At 49.1% G+C, this 21867-nt stretch overlaps 1 protein-coding gene across 3 annotated transcripts in view; it reads left to right on the plus strand.

The window, feature by feature from the left end:
- CLPB (ClpB family mitochondrial disaggregase) overlaps positions 1–21867 on the plus strand; it is a 140975-nt gene that overhangs the window by 111975 nt on the left and 7133 nt on the right. For all 3 annotated transcript variants that reach the window (XM_069469294.1, XM_069469295.1, XM_069469296.1), the window contains 5 exons: positions 2547–2661; positions 12612–12689; positions 13954–14009; positions 18840–18884; positions 19254–19415. In XM_069469294.1, the coding sequence (XP_069325395.1) occupies positions 2547–2661; positions 12612–12689; positions 13954–14009; positions 18840–18884; positions 19254–19415 (456 nt within the window). The remainder of the gene's footprint in view (positions 1–2546; positions 2662–12611; positions 12690–13953; positions 14010–18839; positions 18885–19253; positions 19416–21867) is intronic.

Genomic DNA, 21867 nt, shown 5'->3' on the forward strand with positions numbered 1-21867 from the left:
TACTATGCTGGCCATTTGAGCCACTCGGACCGGCACTTATTATGCATATACACATGTGCTTCATGTCAGAGACTTCGCTAAGTACTTTATATACATTATCTCATTTAATCCTTACCAGCATCCTGCAAGGATTCTACCAGATAAGTATGAGTATTATCCCTCTGTTACAATGAAGAAAGCTAAGATTCAGGGAGGTGAATTCACTCCCCAGGGTCAGTTAACTAGGGAATAGATGAGGTGAGGTTTGAACTCAGGTCTTTCTGGAGCAAAGCTTGTTCTTTCTGCCACGCAACTTGCCTCACTAAGCTGAAGGAGAAGCCAAACTTCAGAGGGAGGACGGCTGTGTGTAAGGTGCTGAGTACAGTGCCTAGCATACAGCAGCCATTCTACAAACAGTAGTTACCTTTATCCAGTCAGCAACACATACTGACTCCTGCTGTAGCCGGGCCCTTTGCTAGGTGCTGAAACTATAGAGGTGAATAAAACATGGTCTTTCATGGTCTTTGTAACTAAGGACCTCACAAGTGAGTAAGGAGAGACAAACAGCAAGTACACCAGAAGTCCCAGGCTCCATAGACAATACCACGTTTAAGTTGAAATTACTGGGGCACGTGGAGGTTGGTAGGAATAGAGGACTTTTGTGGTGGGGTAATAGTGTGAGCAAAGGCCCAGAGGTGGACTCATCACTGAGGGGAAGTGAGGAAACTGACCCAACAAACCCTTGCAAGCCAGCTTCCATCCCTTCAAGCCCCGTCCATGGCCCGCCCGACTGCAAGCTGGCGCTGTCCCAGCCAGTGTGTATGCATGTCACCATCACAGCCTTCCAGCCCAGTGGACCCGAGTGCTGAGTGAGGCTGGGTGGGCAGGGAGGAGGAAGAGGCAGATATATGGCTGGAGTCGGCAGAGCCAGGTGATGTATGTGGCGCCTGAGGGAGCTGCATAGTGACACTCTGGATTCCAACCGGCAAGTGTCGCTCCGCTGGGATCGGCGCCGAATTATTGCTCCATATGAAACCCCAGGACTGATGGGAGCTTTCAGTTACAGACTGATAGCAACAGCCAAAATTGGATTGTTTGCTATTTATTTTTTTTAACTTCTGTCAAGGTCACTACTGTAACAGGAAAACACTGCCCAAGCAGCAGGTATTTTTTATCCACTCTGCCCGCAAGAGCAATCTGCAACCACAACTTTTGTGACAGGGCCTTACCTTGACAGCTCTCTTTCTAGAAAGATGTCAGTGTTACAGGGGCTGGGGGGAAAGGAGCCTCCTGAACACCTGGTCTTTCCTTCCCAGTCCAAGATCTGCTTCCTTCGCCCCGAGCTCCCAATGTCTATCAATGCTCTCTATCCTCAGTCCCATGCCCTTACCCCTCCCTGCCTGTTCTCCAGGCAGTCCCAGGGCTCCCTCCTCGCTCAGTCCTCCAGCTTCTTCAAGCCTCCTGTTCCCCAGAAAGCCCCCCAACAAATGTTCCACATTTATGTGTCCTTTTCTTCTCTGTACCACCCTGCCTAGCTGTTAATTCTCCTGTTCCTATCTGTCAATCAAATTCATTTTTGCAAACACTCACCAGATACCCGCACTGTGCCAGGACCCGTGCTAGAAATAGTAGTGAGTAAAAGCTAGTGCCTGCCCTCAGTGAGTTCATAATTGATTTAGAGGACAGACTCACAAACATTCAACAAACTTATTTTCAAGTAGTTTTTTTGGTTTTGGTTTTGGTTTTTTAATGAAAGGTACAGTGCTAGAAATAAGCATTCATGCTTTGAAACCTTAAGGAAAATGGTTGATTCTGCCTGAGAAGTGTCTATATACAGGCCCTGTCTCCTGACTTTGAGTTGCCTGAGGGCAAGGCCTAGCTCTCCTCTTTCTCAGTGACCAAGCTCAGGCCTCCTCCTGCCTTTTGTGAAATGGATGAAGCCCAGGGCTGGACATGCTAGACGCTCAGCATTGACTAGAAACTCCCAGCAGACAGGACACAGTCCTCCCCCTTCTCCTGCTAGGGCAAGCCTGGGCACACAGCAATACTGAATAATTATATTTCATTGAAATGCAGTATCATTGAAGTAGAGGGTGCTCATAGCTCTGGTTTGAAAACCAAAAAGGTGTCCAAGAGGATAAGAGGAAAGGGAAAGGAATTTATATTTATTAAGCACTTATTCCATGCCTGGCATGGTACTAAGCCCATTATGTAATCATCATATTTAATCTCCAATTTACAGATGAGAAAACTGAGGTGACATCTTATAAGTGCTAAAGCTGGAATTTGGACTCGGGTCTTCTGTCAGACTACAGAGCCAGGTTAATCTACTAGCAGTACTTTAGCAGAATGAGCTAGGACGCCTGGGGCAGTGGCCACCTGAGGAGAAGAGATGATGTAAGGGCCAGGACAAGAGGAGAGCAGGAAGGACTAGACTAGGCTCCCATGATCATGAGCAGAGCTAAGTAGCAGGACCCCTGGAGGCGCAGACCTGTGTTTATTCTCCTGAGTTGAGGGATAGAATAAAACTAGGGTCCCGCTGGGCCATTTGCCCTCTCTCCCCACAGTATCTGGAGAAGCAGCGGAAGCGTGAGGCCGAGGAGCGGCGCCGCTTTCCTCTGGAGCAGCGACTAAAGGAACACATCATTGGCCAGGAGAATGCCATCGCCACAGTAGGTGCTGGTGAGTATGGGGCACACAGCCAGCACCAAAAAAGGCAGGGTAGCTCATGCTCTGCTGCAATGAAGTGTACATCCCGTTGTCACCAAACTGGAAGGATGCAGTTAATAATATTAAAAGTTGGCCAGGGCTGTGCACGATGGCTCACGCCTGTAATCCTAGCACTCTGGGAAGCCAAGGCGGGAGGATCGCTCGAGGTCAGGAGTTCGAGACCAGCCTGAGCAAGAGTGAGACCCCGTCTCTACAAAAAATACAAAGAAATTAGCCAAACAACTAAAAATAGAAAAAAAAAATTAACCGGGCATGGTGGCGCATGCCTGTAGTCCCAGCTACTCAGGAGGCTGAGGCAGAAGAATAGCTTAAGCCCAGGAGTTTGAGGTTGCTGTGAGCTAGGCTGACGCCATGGCACTCTAGCCCGGGCAACAGAGCAAGACTCTGTCTCAAAAAAAATGTAAAAAAAAATAAAAATAAAAGTTGGCCAGGGATAGTGGCTCACACCTATAATCTTAGCACTCTGGGAGGCCAAGGCAGGAGGATCACTTGAGCTCAAGAGTTTAAGACCAGCCTGAGCAAGAGCGAGACCCTGTCTCTACAAAAAATAGAAAAAATTAGCCAGGTGTGGTGGTGCACACCTGTAGTCCCAGCTACTCAGGAGGCTGAGGCAGGAGAATTGCTTGAGCCCAGGAGTTGAGGTTACAGTGAGCTATGATGACGCCACTGCACTCTAGCTGTTGTGACAGAGCAAGACTGTTTCAAAAAATACTAAAAGTTACTGTTTGTTGAGTACTATCTATATGCCAGGCATTGTTATAAGCTTTTAGCATATATTGTGTCATTTAATACTCATAGCAGTCCTATGAGGTTGATACCACTAAATCCCTGCTTTACAAATGAGGAAGCTGAGATACAGAGCATTTAAATAATTTGCTCACAGCTGTTTTCCTATGCTTAGAATCTAACTCTGACCTTCATCTGGCTCATTACACCCACCCCCACTTTTCAGATGGGAGAACTAAGACCCAGAGAGGGGTAGGAACTTGTCCATCACTAGTAATATGGCAGCTGAACCAGAACTGGAATTTATGTCTCTGTCTGCCATCCTGGGACTCTTATCACTTCAGTATGGTTTTGTCAGCAGCTGGCCTAATCTTAGAGAAAGCACCCTGAACAACTTTTCCGTGCCGCCTTCTCCACCTCTGAAGCTCCTATTCCATACTTTGACTCCTGGGAGCCGGACTACCCTCTGGTGTAACCCCTAATCTACTGGCCATCCTGCCCATGCAAACCCTACTAGACAGATATATAAAACTAGGGTTCTGCTGAGGACAGTTGCCTCACCTTTGTTCTCCTACTCTGGGATGTGACTCCTCAAGAGTGATTTCAGACAGATGAAGCAAGGGAACCCTAGGCCAGGCAATTCTGTTGCTCAGCTACAGTTTAAAAAACCATTGCCCTGAGATGTCTTGGTTGGTCCCACCTGTATGTTACTTACCTTTCTCTCTAGCCATCTAGTCCCACTAGAGGCAGTCCAGCAACTGCTAAGGATAGCACCAGGTTCTGCTCACTGAGGAAAGGAGCCATCGAGCTGAAATTGTGGCTGCCCCTCTGGGACATTCTTGGGCAGCATTGTCAGCCCTAGGATACCAATTAAGGGAGTAATTGAAAAATGAAGGCAGCTGCCCCTGTGACACGTCAGGCCTAGCCTGATCCCCATCATCCTCACTTAGCAGTGGGGCTCACGTGCAGCTTGCGAGCCCCTCATCAGGGGCCTGACCCTATCAACAGATAAAAGGAGCCCGTAGACCAGAGCTGCCTCACCGACTAGGTCAGAAGGCTGCCTGCAGGCGTACACAGGAGCCAGGGAAAGCTTTTTTCAATACACAGGGCCTCACTGCCCCGGCCCAAACCACACCAGGCTGCCTTTTGGGTCTGGACATGGACATCCACCCCCAGCCACCACCTTAGAGGTGGCAACCCCTGTTCCTCTGTCATGGCTATGTCTGAGATGGAAGGAAAGGACACTCTGGGGGCTCCCATGGGCTAGAGAGAAGGACTAGCCCACAGAGACACAGATTACCTGGATGGAGGTTAAGGAAATGTCTCTTGCCAGAGTCTCATGTCCACTTGGGCCAGGACTGCAGCTGCCATCATAATGTTTTCCCTCAGCTTCTTACACAGTCCTTTCCCAGCAGGCTGCCTGCTGGCCTCTGACCTCCTACTTACCAGCTCCTCAAGCCCATCAGAGGTGAAGCTCCACAGAAGTAGGGTTTGGTGGGAGGCATTGATGGAAAGAATTAGCCCACCTGGGCTCATAGCAGGTTTGCTGCTTAGCAGCTGTGCGGCTCAGGCACTCACTTAGCTTGTTTGAGCATCAGCTTCCTCATGTGTGTAGTGGGGAGCCACATCCAGGACTGTCTGACTCTAAACACATGCTTTTTCCAGTATGTGCGAGACAGCAGTGATTAAAACCTAGTCCCTGTCCACAAGATGCTCACAGTCTTGAGTTAGGTCCTGTGCTCTTTAGGTCAAGCCTACAGCTATTTCCTTCAACCTAGAACCGATTCTTAATCCCAGCCCCAGCTCACCTCTTCCCCTGGCCCTGTGCCGACCTCTGATGCATCACTCACCTAGTGTCATCTTCTCATTGGCACAGAGTAAGTACCTGATTCAGCTCCCCACCTCCGAGAGCTGTCAGAATATATACCCTGAGTGCTTCCTTCCACCTAAAAGCTCCCGTCCTGTCACCTGAACTCTATCTCAGGTCAGAAGTAAAATGGCTGCCCAGGAAGGCCCTAATCCTGCTCCTGTGCTATGTAGGCTGGCCCTACTGTGGCTCCAGTGACCCTAGAAAAGACAGGCCATTGAGGTTGGTGAGGTTGGTGCATTTTTACCCTTATTTATAAGGTGATAACTGCACCTGCCTTGCTGAGAAGCCCTGAAGCTAGGGATCCCAATGATAATGTTCACCACCATGGGCAGTCCCTGCAACCAGCTCCCAGAGGCTTCTGAACCCAAGCATGAGGGAGCAAGGCAGCCTGGTGGTTGCAGCTGCCAGCCCAGGTGAAGTGTGAGGCACTCTCTGGGTGAGAACTTGTGGTAGGCAAGCAGCACCCAAGACCTCAGGACTCAAACTGAGCAGGTCTATGCGAGTTAAGTGGATCCAGAGGCTAGGCCGGGCCTCCCTGGGTCCTCTAGGCTAGTGTCACATGTGTGCTAGGGACTGGCTGGATGGAGCCTGGCACCCCATGGGTACCGTGAAGATGGGCAGCCAGAGAAGTGCCGCAGAATGAATTGATTTGATAAATGGCCATTTATTACCCTCACGAATTGGCTGAAACCAATTTCGGTCACATCAACCCCTGGTAAGTGCTGGGATATTGATTTGTGCAAAGTAATACAGTGAATTTATCAGTGTGATCCCCAGCTGCAGGGCCTCTAGCAAGGCTGGCGCACAGTTACCGCCTTACAAATGGAGGAGATAAAGCACCAGCCCCCATAGCAGGCCCTATGGCATCTCTGGTCTAGGGCCACTGGAGCCAAACCAGGGCCAACCTATATACCACATACCAGAGCCTTGACATTGAAAATGAGACTCTCCTTCCAGAATCCAAAGCTGCTCTCGGTCATGGGAAGGGGAGGGTGCCTACCCTGCAGGCAGACCTCCTGTGAGCTCAGCACCTCTTAAGCCCCACCGTGCTCCTCAGAAAAGCAACCAACCGTCTATTCAGAACCAGACTCTTCCCCTCCCCCAGCCTGCCCACTTCCCGTGTTCTGATCTGTATAAAGGACCACCATTCACTGGCCTCCTAAATAGAAACTTGGATGTTTTCTTGGCCCTCTCCCTCCCCCTGTACAGCCCATTAAGTATCAAGTTCTATCATTCTGCCTCTTAAACGCTTCTCACACCTGGCCTTCCCCTCTGTTCCTAATGCCAAAGCCCTAGCTCAGGACATCACTGTCTCCCCATCTAAACCACAGCAGTGGCCTCCTTACCAGTCTCCCTGCCTCCTTTCCTTCCCCTAGAATCAGTTCTCCTCACTAGCTGGAGTGATCTTTGTAAAACACATATTTAACAATGCCACTTCCCTGTTTAAAATCTTTGAGTGGCCCCTGCTGCCCTCTGCCCTGCACACACCGGCCACAGCAGCCCGCCTCTGCCTCCCTGCACGTGCTGTGCTGATTTCCTGCCTGCACTTGTTGCTGCCACTGTTCCTGCTTGCACTCCTTCCCTTCTGGCCCTCCCCTCACCCCACCCCGGCCCTTCTCCCACACGCTGGTGGTTTTTATTTCACCTAACTCAGTTCAGGGGCAATTGACTGCAGGCTCCCTGAGGGTAGATACCATGACTTAATCCTTTCTGTGTTCTGAATTCCTGGCACAGCACCCTGCTCAAAGTAGATGCGTAATGTGGTTTGTGAAATTGATGAATTTGGTAAAGCCCCTTGTCCATGTCTATGATATGCTCTGAGGAAAGAAGAAAAGTTGTAGCACCTGCTCTCCAGTAGCTCACAAGCATTCTGGGAATGCGACTGTAGCAAAACAGTTTATTACAACCGTACTAATTGACCTTTGGCCCCTTGGGTAGGCAGGCCGTTCTCCAGACGTTCTGAGAAGCCTCCCCTGGGCAGCAGGTCAACCAGCACACACCTGACAGCTTCATTGGAGCTCCCTCTGTCAGGGACTTGACCCTGACACCCATCTACCTGGTCCCAGGCAACCGTCTGAAGCCCACGTGCTCCCCTGAGGAAGCTCTCCTACCTCAGCTGCTCTTCTCTACTGGAGTCTAGCCCGGGTTACAGAATCTCAGCATCACCCACATGGCCACCAGGGCGCACCACGCTATCTCATGCTTCACGTCCCTCTTCAACTCATGCAAAAACATAATCTTCCGAGCCCTGCACCTTTCTGGACCTCCCTTTGAGTCCTGGTTTCTGACCTGAGAAATAACTCCAGGTAGTGAGAGTGATTAGCTTACAAAGCTACTTGCAGTTCCACCCCCACACCATGTCACTTCAGGCATCCTTGCCTGTCTGTCTGTTCTCATTGCCTAGACTGCCCTTCCTCCTTGCCTGCTGAGACACTCGAGACCTGGGCCTTCTGAAAGATGCCCGCCCTAGTCCTCCTTCTGGATTCAGGGCACTCCAAAGGTCAGGAACTTCCCCTAGGATTGGGCACACAGGTATATACAAGCTTGTTGAATTCAAGTGAATGTAGTCTGAGTCTGTTTTGACATTCTGCCCCTCCTCAACACAATCTCATCTCAGCCTCCTTTCTGGAAGGGTGCTGCTCTCTCAGGTGGTTCCTACCTCCCGTATGCACATGTGCACATACACACACACACACACACACACACACACAAAATGAGAGGGCTTATCAAAGGCTATTCTTTGCATTTGTAAGATGTTAACCACTCAGCAGCAATACTTTGCCTGCAGAAAGAATAATCTTTACTCAGATGTTCTCTTATGATCCACCAAACCCGAGGCACCAGTATCCACTCAGTCAGTAAGCCCTTGTTAAGTACTTACCATGTTCCTTAAACCTATAAGCAGTAGTCAGGAAATTGCTGATAGACATTTGGGTGGCTCTCAACCATGAGAATCCCTCTGAAGGACTGGATCCCCTAGGAGATGCCACAGGCATGGGACAAACATGTTCCAGATTTGTCCCTCCCACACGAGATCAATAGAACTTATCAAGGAAGATGAGTCAGCCCACCCAGACTGCCCCAGAACCTTGAGCTGGATGGAGGCATAGGCCTGGAGTGGGAGGAGGAGGCAGCTCTTGCTTCTATTCGGTTTTGCGCACTATGGGGCCTTCTTCCTAGAATGTCCATCATACCCCCAACTGCCTGGCAACCTCCCTCTCATCCTTTAGGCACAAATGTCAGGCAGGCACAAATGGCTTTCCCATACTTCTCCCCCTACACCCACCCCATTTGGAACCCACAGTTTTCGTAACAGCATTTGCCTCAAAGTAACAAGCCTTATTTTCAGCCTCTTTGTAGGTGCCCTAGCAACTTAAAAATTGCCTTCATGACCATTAACATACTTCATCTTCGTGTGGGGCTGACACAGCATGTGTGGCTATTCCCACTTTATAGATGAAGAAACTTAAGGCTCTAAAGGAGTAAGTATTTTATTCAAAGTCAGTCAACCGTAAGTGACAGAGGCAGGACTGTAAGCTATATCGTGTGACTACTACCTGCTCCACCACTGCACCCTGTAGATGAATGCAGACCAGAGAATACAGACCTGTGAGTTAACAGAGTAAATGTGGTGTGGTGGAGTTAATGGAAAAGAGTTGTTGCAGGTGAGCTTTAAAGTGGTCCAGTAGTGACAGACATGGCAAGAAGGCAGAACACGAGCAAGGTGGGCACTGGCACAACGTGTGGGGAGGCAGAGGAGCCTGGTCGGCACTTGCAGAGATGGGAATGGCCAGGGAAGGAGGCCGAGCTGCCTGTGCAGAGGGCCCTGATACCATCTCGAGCCCAGAACGGTGGTCAGGGCGGGGACTGGGGACAGGGGCTCCTGAGGCCATGTGTTGAATGGCTGAGCAGGCCAGATTGAAAGACCACAGAGGGAACTTTTTCCAGGTGAGGCAGGGGTATGAGGAGGTACTCTGGCATCTGAAAGCCAGCAGGGGATGGCTCACTACTTCCTGTTAGCTCCTGAAGTACAGGCCGAAGAGTCAGCCAGATTAAAGCCCAGGGCCTGCATTTATGCACCTGTGTAACTTTGAGCAGGTTACCTGACTTCTTTGTACATATATCCTCATCTATTAAACGGGGATCAAGTTCCTCTGCTCTGCTTACCTCATATGGTCATAACAAGGCTGAAATGAAATTATGTCCACAGAAGTTCTCAATAGACCATGAAGTGCCACAGACTAAGTTGTGTGTTTGCTGGTCCACACTGAGAGCACTAACATCTACGGCCACATCCCACATGGGCCCATCCCAGTCTCTGTCCCAGCCTCTACCGTGGCCTGACAGGAGCCTCCAGGCTCCCAGCCTTGGTCTTCAGCCACCCTGCCAGCCCCACACACTGGGGCCCACCTTCTCCAGTCCTTCCTAGCCGCCTCCATTTTTCATTCTGTCGGACTCCATCTGCTTGGCCGTTTTTCTCTTCAGTATTATTAAAAATATCCAGAGTTGTAATTGTTTAATGGTTGGCATTTCGCCTGTTTCATGGGGGGCCCACATCAAGCCCACCCCAGACTCATGCCCTGGATCTGGCAGAATTGACCAGGGACAGCTGTGCAGTGGAGTCTGCCTGGCATTATAAAGAGCTCTCTCCCAGGTGCACTATTAGAAAAGAAGGGGGAAAGATGGCCCCAGGCATAATTCAATTCCACGTTCTCCATGGTGTTTTTTGTACTGCACAGCCCAGCAGTGTGCAGCTCTCAGTGGGCTGGGATGCTGCTACTCTGAAAGAAAAGCCAAGATCAGAACCTCAGGTACATGATACCCTGGGGAACCCAATTCCCCCCAGGCCACCTGAGGGGATGCCTGGGTTCATCCGCATCTCTCAGTATCCCACGAAGCCTGAACACCGTTCATGCTCAGCTTCTTCCCAATCTAAATTCTCAGTTTAGAAAACTTTTAGAAGAATGTGGCCCCTCTCACCCCCACCCCAACACACATGAACACATGTCCAGACACAGTGTTCACAACAGTCTAGCCTTTGCCATTTTAATACCTTCAGTTCCCCAAATACTCCCACCCCAGCTCCCTGTTTCTGTCGGGACACCAGCGACTCACTCCACAGCCAGGCTTGGACTTCTCCCTCTTCATCCCCAGCATTCAGCTACCTGAAAGTCTGTTGTTTCCCCTTATAGCCAACCCTTCCAAAGAACCTGGGCTAGTTAGTTTAGAGAAGATCTGGATTCTAGCTCAGGGGAAATGTTGGACTGAGTGTTTTCCCAATCCTCTTCCAAGATTCCCAGCATCTTCTGGGCAGGCCCAAGTGGCTAGTCTGATGTCCATGAGGTTGCACAGCTTCCATCTGTTTCTGCTGAGGCAAGAGCTAGACAGAAAATATACTTTAGATAGCAATATGAGAGATTGAGGTAAGAAAGACCACAAGCATGCAGCTGAACTCCTAAGACAAATACTGCAGACCATAATCTGATCCCACCTACCACTGCTCTTGTTCATTCCTGTCTCTGCACCTCTAACATGGCTACCTTTCCCTCTCCAAATCCTGCCCAGCCTCTGTGATCCATCTTCAGTTCCACCTCTTCCAGAGAGCCTTCTCTGACCTCTGCAGTCACTTCTTTGAAACCCAGCCACATAGTATATAGCATTAATATATAGGATCTTGGCACCTCAAAACTAGCAGGCACATCCCTAAGATTGTCAGCTCTTTCTTGATTGACTAGGGTTCCAGGCCCATGTCCCTGATATATATCCCTTTGCTAATCTCCCCCAACACCCTGGGGACCAGACCAGACATGTTGTTTCATCTGCAGACTGAGCTTGACATTACACAGTGCCCTGTCTCCTTCCTGCTTCTTACTGCCATGCTTCCATTAATGCAACCCAAATTGGTACTCACTTTAAGCAGCCATATGTGATTTTAAAAAAGAAGACAGGTTTAGAGAAAGAAACAACTCTATCATCTACTAATTGTATGACTTGGGCAAATCTCTTTATCTGTTGCCTCAGTTTCCTATTCAGTATAATGAAGTTGAGAATAATATTTTCCTTTCAGGGTGTTTGTGTGGATCTTGAATAAATACATTGTTGGTGAATTTTCCAATTACGTGTAGCACACAACATGATTAATAAATGATTCTTCTTACGGTTCTGCCTCACTCCAGCCCTTGCTCTTTTTTATTTTTTTATTTTTAGAGGTAGGGTCTCACTCTAAGCTGATTGCAGTGCCGCCAGCATAGCTCACTGCAGCTTTAAACTCCTGGGCTCAAGCAGTCCTCCTTCCTCAGTCCTCCGAGTAGCTGGGACTACAGGCGCATGCCACTACACTGGCTAATTTGTTTTTAAATTTTTTTTAGAGATAGGGTCTCACTATGTTGCCCAGGCTGGTCTTGAACTCCTGGCCTCAAGCCATCCTTCTCCTTGGCCTCCCTAGTTGTTGGGACTATACACGTGAGCCACTGTGCCCAGCTTCACCCCCTGCTCTTATACTTGAGTGATGCTTCTGTGCCTGATTCTCCCACTCTGTAGTTAAGCACTTAGTTTTCTCACCTTGAGTGCTTAGCCCTTGATTACATACTTCCTCTTAAAGAGGAGAGGTCAAGTCTTGCTGTAGCAGAGTTGAGCCCCCAAGGAAACTAGTACAGATCCGTCCCACTCCCCACACTCCGCCTCCTCCCACCACTGGAAGCCATGGTAAGCAGAGATGCTAACCAAATGGCTTACCCCTTCCATGCCCCGAGCTGCATACTACCTTTGATTGGTTTCCAGGAAATGCATTTGGCTATGTTTCCACTTCCTGATCTAGACAGTAAACCAGATGTCCATTTCCCCAAATAGGAAAGAGTCCAGAGCCCACATCCCAGATCGCCAAGGCCCTGCCGTGGGCTTCTGCCTCTTCTGTTTGCATAGAAGGCAGGCCCACACTCCCACCAATGATAAGTAGTTGGTAACCAGCGGGTGCTAAAGTTCCTCTTCAATTCTCCTTTACCAATCCCCCACCCCCTTCACCTCCATTCACCATCCACCCGCCTTTCAGTTTCCCTGGCAACGCTGAGTGCTCATCCTGGAAAACTTTATCCGAAATCTGCTCTGGGCAGCTTTCCAAATCCATGCTAACCTGATTAGGTGTCTCTAGGGGCCTTGCCAGCTAATCAGATTAGGCAGCACTAATGGTAGTGAGGACTTTGAGTGGGCGCAGAGCAGTAAAACATATTGTATACTTAGTGATAATTATCCTGCCTTTTGTGTCATTGATTTATCTGCCTCCCTCCCTGTCTTGTGTGTTTGGCCATAGCGATCCGGAGGAAGGAGAATGGCTGGTACGACGAAGAACACCCTCTGGTCTTCCTCTTCCTGGGATCTTCTGGAATAGGTAATTGGGAGCAGATCAGCCAGTGAGGAAGGAGAGCTGGGGGAGTGCCCAGCCCAAGCCCCAACTGCTGTGGGCCAGGGCCACATGGCCCCCTCTAGTTCAACTCCCAGCTCCAAAAACAACTGCCTCCAAATTATAGAGCCCCTAAGAAAAGAAGGCTCTGTGTTTTTTACCATCTGCCATGTTATCAAGAGCTAGAGTTATGCCTCTCCCTCTGGAAGCTGTGGTGCAAGGACTAATTCACCTGGAGGACCAGGCCCTCCAGGACCCGTTAGCCCTGGTCCAGACACTCTGCATCCCCGGAACTTCCCCTTCAGGAACAGCTGAAACACCTCTTCTGGCCAGCACACTAACCATATTCAGTACAGCCTAACTCTAAAAAGCAAAAGAAGGCCCCTGATGACCAGCACAGTGCCAGGTGCATAGCAAAATTGGTTGTAGTAAAATAGGTTGGGTATTTTTCTAGCCAACTGGACTGGATTATCTGAGGCATTCTCACCCCCTCACTCTGTGCCTTCACAGACCCCGCTCTCTTCCACCACTACCTCCCACCATGGTCTTGATGGGGAATTTCATGGTTTAGTTGCCTCCTTTTCCCCTCCCAGCATCTTCATGGGCCTCTCCCTCAGATGTAGGGCCCCAAAAGTTTACCACCACCTGACCACAATACTACAGAACTTTAAAACTTCTATGCTAGACAGTAACTTCCAAAGGCTTTACCATCATACCAAATGGCCGTTCAGAGCCACCATTTCGGTATTGTCATTCCTTCTTTATGTTATGAAGAAGGGCTGTAAAGCCAATAAGAAGTACTCTCCCTCCCCTCCAAGCCTCTGTTTGGCATGAGGTTCCAAGGCCTGGCTGAATTGAATGATAGGACCATGAGCGTTGAGAGATACAGGACAGTGAGCCAGGAGGTCAGGGCACTCCTAGGAGAAGTGAGGTTTGTGCTGGACTTAAAGGACAAGTTGGCTCTGGATTATAAGAGTCAGCCTCTTACTCTTAGGATGCTGCTAGGGAAAAAAGGCCTCAATCCCCATCCACAGAAAAATCAAGATACAGTGCAGACTTTGATTCTGGTCCCAGTTTCACCAGGAATTTCCTAGGTGACTTTGGGAGAGTCACTGACCCTCTCTGAGCATCAACGTTCCATCCATAGGATATATCAATATTCTTTCCAGCATTCGTGCATTTCTAGTATTCTTTCATTCCAGCAGATAGTCATCTGGTCCTAACCCAACTCTTCTCCCTTCTTTCTTACTAGGAAAAACTGAGCTGGCCAAGCAGACAGCCAAATATATGCACAAAGATGCCAAAAAGGTAAGAGCTGGAACCTGGGCCTGATCTGCAGGCCATGGAGACCAGCTGTCCCAAAAATATCTGTGGCTCTCAGAATCTGGTCATAGCCAATCAAAAAGATGGGCCCTGCCCGGGAAGCGGGCCTCAGCTTGGCCACCAGTTGCTCCAGGGATTTGGGAAAACTATCTTATCTCTTTGTGCCTTAGTTTCTTCATCTATGAAAAAGAAATAATGTTCCTTGCCCTGCCTGACTCTCGGGGCTCTTGAGAGAACAGAATGAGATTCATCCACACAACGTTTTCAAGCATCTACCCTGTGCCAGGTGTTGTACTAGATGCTGCTAATACAGCATTTATGAGGACACTCCCCCCGCCCGAAGGAGCTCAAGCTGGAGAGGAAAGCAGCTTTAGAAACATACCCTACTGTCCAGTGAAGTCAAAGCTGTGCTAGAGGGAGTCTTGGAGGCTGCAAGAGAAAATACATAGGAATAAGAGGATGCCTTATGTCTTCTCACCATCCTGCATGAGCTTTTAAACATGGTTTTTTGTTCCTTAAGCCTAGGTGCTCATAGTCCTCCTTCCCCCATGGCTTAGAGCCCTGGGTCTCCGTAGGGGAGAGCCATCCCCATCCCCTACTTGTTCACCCTTGGGCCTTCCAAGGCTGCTCAGTTTGACTTTCTAGGCTGACAGCAAATGCTTTCATGCAAAGAACACAATCCTCAGAGAGAACACAGAAACATTCAACAAAAGCCAAACCTTCTTCTACCAGCCTTCCCGGTGTTGAGGCTAAGGTCCCCCTGCCCACTGCTGGAGGATGCCCAGATGCTCTTGCCTAGTTTCCTTGAGGGGCCTCCCCAGCCAAGGTGATGAGGAGTTGCTTAGGCCTCTGCCAGCCAAGAGACCCCAGAAGCACAGAGTCCTCTTCTGCCTCTGTCCTCTCTGCTCCCTGCCACCTCCCAGAGAGCCTAGCAGCCAAAGAAACAAGGTAGCTCAGACTGTGTCCCTCTGAGCCTACTCTCTGCCTGATAACTGACTGAAGCCTCTTAAGCCTCCCTGGCTCGGCCAGGAGCTATGCTGTGCTTCAGCCACACCTGGAGCAGACCTACCTGACAGGCAGGCAGGCACGCAGGCAAGAAGTAGCACCCGCCACTAATATGCTCCGACTAGAACAGCATTTTTAAGACAATTCATCAGGTTGGCAGCGATTGAAACAATTAGCACTCTGGAAAGGGCCATAAACTAGCAGGACTATTAAGGAAGATGCAGTTACAGGCAGGAACCACCTGATTAGGGATGAAGAATTCTGAGTGGTTTAATTTTAATACTGTCAGAAAGGTTAATATTTAATTACAAATTATAATCTCCTTATCCAAGCTGTCTTCATATGTCTTCATACACAGTGGGAGTAGAAGGAAAGGATCTGCTGACTTGCTGGTGTAGAAAGAAGGGGCTTGTTAAAAGACTAATAATGCAAGTAATTTTTTAGTTGGCACATTTAATTGAGAGACAGATTTACAGCAGTGCAGGATGTCCTAAAGGCGTGATGATGGCGTCCTTGAACACTCGCCTCACCCAGAAGAAGGAAGTAACACCATCACCCCTTGGAGGCAGTGGACTGTGGTGGGCAGAGCTGTGGAACCGGCCATTCCTTGGCTCAAATTCCAGTCCTTCTGCTTCCTACTGGCCCTAGGCAGGTTATTTTACCCCTCAAAGTTTCAGCTCTTTGCCTTAAGGTAAAGCTATCCAATCCTATATTTGAGGTTATCTTGAACAAGTGAGATAATATGAGTTGCATCTAGCTCGGGATCGAGTACACAGTAAGTGCCTACTCCCTTGACCTGTATTTATTCATTGCCTCATACTTTCCTCAGCAGCACCCCATCTACTCTCTTCTTTGATCCTATGAGGAAGATAACATAGATGCTAAATTAGATCCACTTTTCAGATGAGAAAACTGAGACCTGACAGCATTAACAGGCCTTTATCCAAGGTCACTTGTTAGGGGAAGAAGTAAAACTAGAATCCAGTAACTGAACTTCTCACTCAATACCATTGTTCTTAGAGGCGAGGTTGTAAACTTGTCAGTTTGTCCCTGTTTCACATAGGGAGATGAGAGGCATAAGTAGAAATCCATGTATTTTATTTTTAAATCATAGGTGGTGCTTCTGTAAAACTTCTACCTGTACCAGCTCTGTGGGCCAACTCATTACAGAATCTGTATTTAGCATACACATTTTCTGGCCGTGTGACAGGCATGTTGGAGACCTGCCTTCAAAATTCAAGAGTGTCTTGGACTTTAAGCTGTCCAACCGGTGCACCTGACACCTCCAGGACCTAAGGAATGATGTATGGAAAGTGTCATATACAGGGCCCAGCATAAAATAGGCTCTTACCAAACAGGAGCTCCCTTTCATTTGCCTCCCAAGATGGCTGATAAAGTGAAATGAGCACTGGCCTAGGAGTCCAATGCCTTGAATTCTAGTTCTGGCTCTCTGATCCTCCCTCAATTTCCTCATTTGTAAAGAGACACTAATAGCTCCAGACCTTGCTGCCTCACAAATCATTGTTTGCACATTTATATAATTTCTTTATCAGATCTACCTGTGAACTTATTTTCTTCTCTCTTTAGCCTGTGTGCTCTTTCTCCCAAATTGAGCAGCTTTCATTACTAGAGTTAATAATCCTTGAGAAAGAACCTTAATGGTGTCCTGTGAACGCACCTTGAGGCAGAGCCAAAAGACTTGCCATGATATAGTGGTAGTAAGATGAAGGGATAAAGAACAGGTATCTGAGTCCAGCTGCCTGAGTTCAAATCCCAGCTCCATCCTACTATGTGAAGTTGGCTGGAACCGCTGTGTACATCTGTTTTCTCATCTGTAAAGTGGGTTCAATAATGATGCCTATCTCATTGGATTGTTAAGAAGGTTAAACAAATTAATGATGTAAAATGTTAAACACCTTTCTTGGTACATAGTAAGCAATCAATACATATTGGATGTTACTGTTATTATTATTGCCTCACTTTGTAGATAACACCAGGCTAAAATCATGTGAAACCAAAATGATTCCAGCCAAGAAAATCAAGCCCAAAGACTTGTTCAAAGTTGCATAGAAAATCATTAGAAGAACTAGGATGAGAGCCCAGGTCACTTGACATAAGTAAGCACTAGAGTCTGTACTCCCTGTACCCTGGGACATTGATTGACATCTGGGCACAAAGCTCAGAACCCTTCAGGCGAAGACTGCCAAGAGCCCAGCTGATTGGCAGAAGGGAAAATATGAGGTAGTACAGCTTAATGGCTAACAGCACAGACTTGGAGCCAGATTGCCAAGCTTGGGTGACCTTGGGCAAGTTACTTTAATCTATGACTTCGTTTTCTCATCTGTTAAGTGGGGGTGATAACAGTAATTACCTCATAGACTTACACATGTTCTAAGCCCCTTGTAGCTTGCTTAGAACATTGCCAGACGCATGGTAAGCACCCAGTGAATGTTAGCTATTGGTAATTAGAAATCCATCTTGTGGCTTGCAGCCCATTTTTTCCTCTGGGCAGCACTCCCTGCTTCCCCATGGCCATCCTCCCAGCCTTCCTGAAGCCTGGGTATCTCTTGGCTGAGCTGCCTGGGGACCTTCTGGGAATCATGCTGGCTCATGCCCCATGCACTCCAATAGCAGTGCTTTCCCCCATGTGGCCTTAATAGCTGCTCGAGCCCTCTCTGTCCTCTTGGATTAGGTCCTCTCCTCAGCCCCTGATGAGGCAGGAAGAGGAGCCAAGAGCCTGTGTTACACAGGAACAATCCAGCTCAAAAGGGGTGTGGCATGTCCCTGGCCACACAGACAGGGGCAGAACTCCAGGGCTCTTCCCATTGAGTGAATTTCTGATCAGTGGCCAAGCTAACTACCCCCTCTGAGGATCTTGGCACTCTGTCATCCCCAGCTCTCAAGAGAAGCAGCATTCAGTGAGCGCTGTTCCTTAGGTGGAAGCCCGGGCCAGTAGGAGAGAAGCCGATCGGGGAATTGGGGAACCCTGGTCTGGCTGGGTAGACAGGGCACCTGTGAATGCCCTCATAACTCCCTAATCAGCTAATTCTTTATGAAAAGGAGTGGGCATTCCACATGTGCTAACTCTAACTCGAACACTACAAGGTGTTCTCTTCCCCTAGGGCTAACCATGGCCCTTACCCCAGGGGGCCACTTCCCTGGAAATCACTTCTCAGCCCAATGGTGGAAGGAGAATGGCTGCAAGCTATGTTATAGCTATCTTTTAAAGGAAATGAAGAAGTGTAAATAAATTAAAAGATGTATTCATTTTAAAGAAAACTAAACTAAAACAAAGGAACATGTGCCCCACACAGACTTACACAGTTTCGGGGCACTGTGGAACCATCAGATATTTATTGCTCATCACAGTCCACGCTGGGCGCTGGGGGTGACTGACTTTGTCCATGTATGCACCACTCGAAGGGGTGCTCCTCAAGGACACAGACCAAGACTCGTTCCCTGCTGCAGCTCCAGTGCCCGGCACACACAGGATGCCCTGAGGAAATGTGGGATGGGTGGGTAGGTGGATGATGTGGTAATCAGACCGGTAGAAGCCTGCCTGGAAGAAGAGACATTCTGAATCAGATTTAGAAGGTCAGAGACATGATTTGCCTCTAGTAAGGTAGAGAATGAGGGATTCATGTGGGAGGTGAGTAGACAGAAAAGGAGACATGTTGTGAGAATGAGATAGAAGATCTTGGGTTGGTGTGGTCTGAAAGCCTTGGGGACAGTCGAGATGCTCTCCTCCTTCACCCTTCTTTCCACCTTCCTGCCTCCAAATGGACTTGGTGCCTGCTTGTTTCTATACAGGGCTTCATCAGGCTGGACATGTCTGAGTTCCAGGAGCGACATGAGGTAAGTGAGAGTCCTCCGTGAAGCGTGGTTTGGACGGCCTGTCAACATGACTGCCTTGGTATTTCATATGACCTGTCATTTGGGCCTTTGGGCCTCAGGTAATTCCAGCAGCCTTGGGATTTGTCCTGGGGAGCAGAGGTGTGCAGCAGGGTCACTGATCTGTTGTGCATAGGATTTCTCTGAAGAGTAAACGTAGAGAAGATGTGTCTGCCCTCCCATCTCTCTGCCACACCAGCAGAGAGACAGCCGGCCATCCTTGTTGAGACAGGCAGTCTTAATAGTGTATAAAGCCATCTTTCCACACATGCCCCGTATTGGAAACTAAAAGCACGGAAAGGCCTTCCTAGAATGTTTCCTTCCTTCCACTAGGTGGCCAAGTTTATTGGGTCCCCACCAGGCTACGTCGGCCATGAGGAGGGTGGCCAGCTGACCAAGAAGTTGAAGCAATGCCCCAATGCTGTGGTGCTCTTCGACGAAGTAGACAAGGCCCATCCGGATGTGCTCACTATCATGCTGCAGCTGTTTGATGAGGTGAAAGTCAGCTTGGACCAGGATGCAGTGGGGGGACACCTGGAGGTGTGGGGCTGTGAACAGCAGAAAGCACAGGCCCAGCGGCTATCTGGTCATTCCTCAACTTGCTGCTCCCACATGTGTACGTTCAGTCATTTAGCAGATGTGGCTTAGCCTCTCTCTGGACCAGGGCCCAGGTGCAGCACTCAAGGGAAGACCAGCACTGCCCAGGAGTTGAAATGTCATGGCGGCCCAGGCCACCTTCTAGAGAGACATAGTGGGGCAGAGGTGCCATGAGAAAGACACCTGAATTTTTAGTTCCAGCTCTACTCCTGACTGGCTTTGTGACATTGGCAAGTCACCATCTCTAGACCTCAGGGACATCATGTGACAAACAAGGAGGCTGGATCAGATAAGCTCCAAGAACCTTTCTGTTCCTCCGTGTGTGTCAAACATTTTCTCCACCAGTTCTTAAAAATGCTAATATTGTTACTGCCGCTGCTAATGATGAGATGGTTAATACTCTGGCTCACAGAGCCCTTTTCTTCTGAGGAGCTCCAGGCTCCTCACAAACTGGACAGCCCTCCCCTCAGTAGGGGTAAGCTCTAAATGGAGAGAAGAACTCACTTTTGTTCAGTACATTCCATGTACTAGACCTGTACTAAAGACTTTATAGATGTTATTGCTAATAGCCAGGCAAGGTAGAAATTATCTCATTTTTTACAGATGAAGAAACTGAGGTTCAGAGAGGTTATAAATGACGTGCCCAGGGCCACAGAGCTACTATGTAAGGAGCCAAGATTGGGCTACAGATATATCTGATCTCAGAGCCCCAGTTCTGCCACTCTCTACCACTCACAGCCAGGTGAGGGATCGCTTAGGGTCCTGGAAGAGGATGACTTCTGCATTTTCAGGGGCCTTGCCCTGTCAAAAAAATGTGAGGAGCCAAGGGCTAAACCAGTAATGAGGCTTCTCTTCTCCTCCCTTGCGGTGGCTACATAGCCAGCGCCTGGCCAGATGGAGTCCAGCCCCCTTTTCTACTTAGCCTCTTCCAGCCCTGGGAAAATGGGAAGGTGGTTTGCTTCCCATGTCACATGAGGCACAGGGAGGGACTCCCCCAGACCAAACAGCATATCGAGTACCAAACCAGGAAGACCCAGATCCAAATCTCCCCACCAGCTGCCTGCTGCCTTCCCCACCTGGCCCAGCATTCTTACCCTGGCCGCTCAGCTTCTCCCACCTGCTGGACCTCCTGCTACTCACATGTGTACCCTGAGGCCTCCACTCCAGTCCAGCCTCTTGATGGGATTCAGGTGCACAGCTATGGCCCAGACCCACACCTGCCCTCCGGGAGCCCTCTGCCTAGCAGACAGGTGGAAAGGAGACAGGGCAGTAGTTGGCATTTTGCACTTTCTGTGCCATTCACTATTCTAAGAAATTTACACATATCAACTCATTTAATCCTCTCAACAACTCTCCAAAGATAGTTATTATTACTGCCTCCACTTAATAGATGTGGAAACTGAGGTAAAGTTAGATTAAGCCATTTGCCTGTGGTCACATAGCTAGGGAGGGAAGATTGAGGATTCAAACCCAGGTAGCCCAGTTCTAGAGTCTGCAGCTTAAATGACTGCCATGTAGTTAGGGCCAAAAGAGAGAGGTCAGTCTGCAGTGAAGCATTCAAAGGACAGGAGCACCCAGCTCAGGGAGGGTGAGCACAGCAGCCTATCTGACCTCTGCACCCCTGGAGAGGTGCCCCTGATGGCATCCTTGGCCTAGAAAGAGGGAAGGCGACTACTGACTGCAGCAACCAGCCCCACCTGGAAGGTGCTTACGGCCCCACATGTGAGCCCTGTCCACCCTCTGCCGCCACCGTTTCACTCCACTGACTGACTTTGAGGGAGTTGATAGGAATTCCTGCAGCTGTTGTCACCCCCACCCCCACCCCCACCCCGACCCCTGCTGACAGTTTCTGATACTCTTGGTTCCATTGACCAAAGCTGCCATCCGAGTTCACTTAGCCATATTTATGCATATACGCTCCTTGAGGACAGGACCTTGTCACGTTCACTCCAACCATTCCCAGAGCCTGCAAAGTCAGGAGAAATGCTCTGTTGACTAACTTAATTCAACAGTAATTCAGCAGACCTTCCACAGATGAGTAAGTACTAGATGAACAGAGTGGAAAAGGGCCGGCAGCGGAAAGCTAATGTGCAAAAGCACAGGGGCACGAAACAGCCCCGTACTCTCAGGGAACTGCAGCCGGTCAGTATCGCAAAGCAAAAGTGAGGACAGAGAAGGGATGAGGTGGGTGAGGTAGACAGGCCCAGTTAAAATGCCAGGCACGGCAGTATGGATTTCTCTGGCAGAGAGTGAGGAGCCTTTGAAAGACTTTAAGCAAGAAAGAAACATGGTCAGATTTTCACCTGACAAAGCTCCTGTGGGCAGCTGTGTAGACAGTGGACCAGGAGGG

This window comes from Eulemur rufifrons, chromosome 6 (assembly GCF_041146395.1).
Source record: "Eulemur rufifrons isolate Redbay chromosome 6, OSU_ERuf_1, whole genome shotgun sequence".
In the NCBI taxonomy this organism is placed as follows: Eukaryota; Metazoa; Chordata; class Mammalia; order Primates; family Lemuridae; genus Eulemur; species Eulemur rufifrons.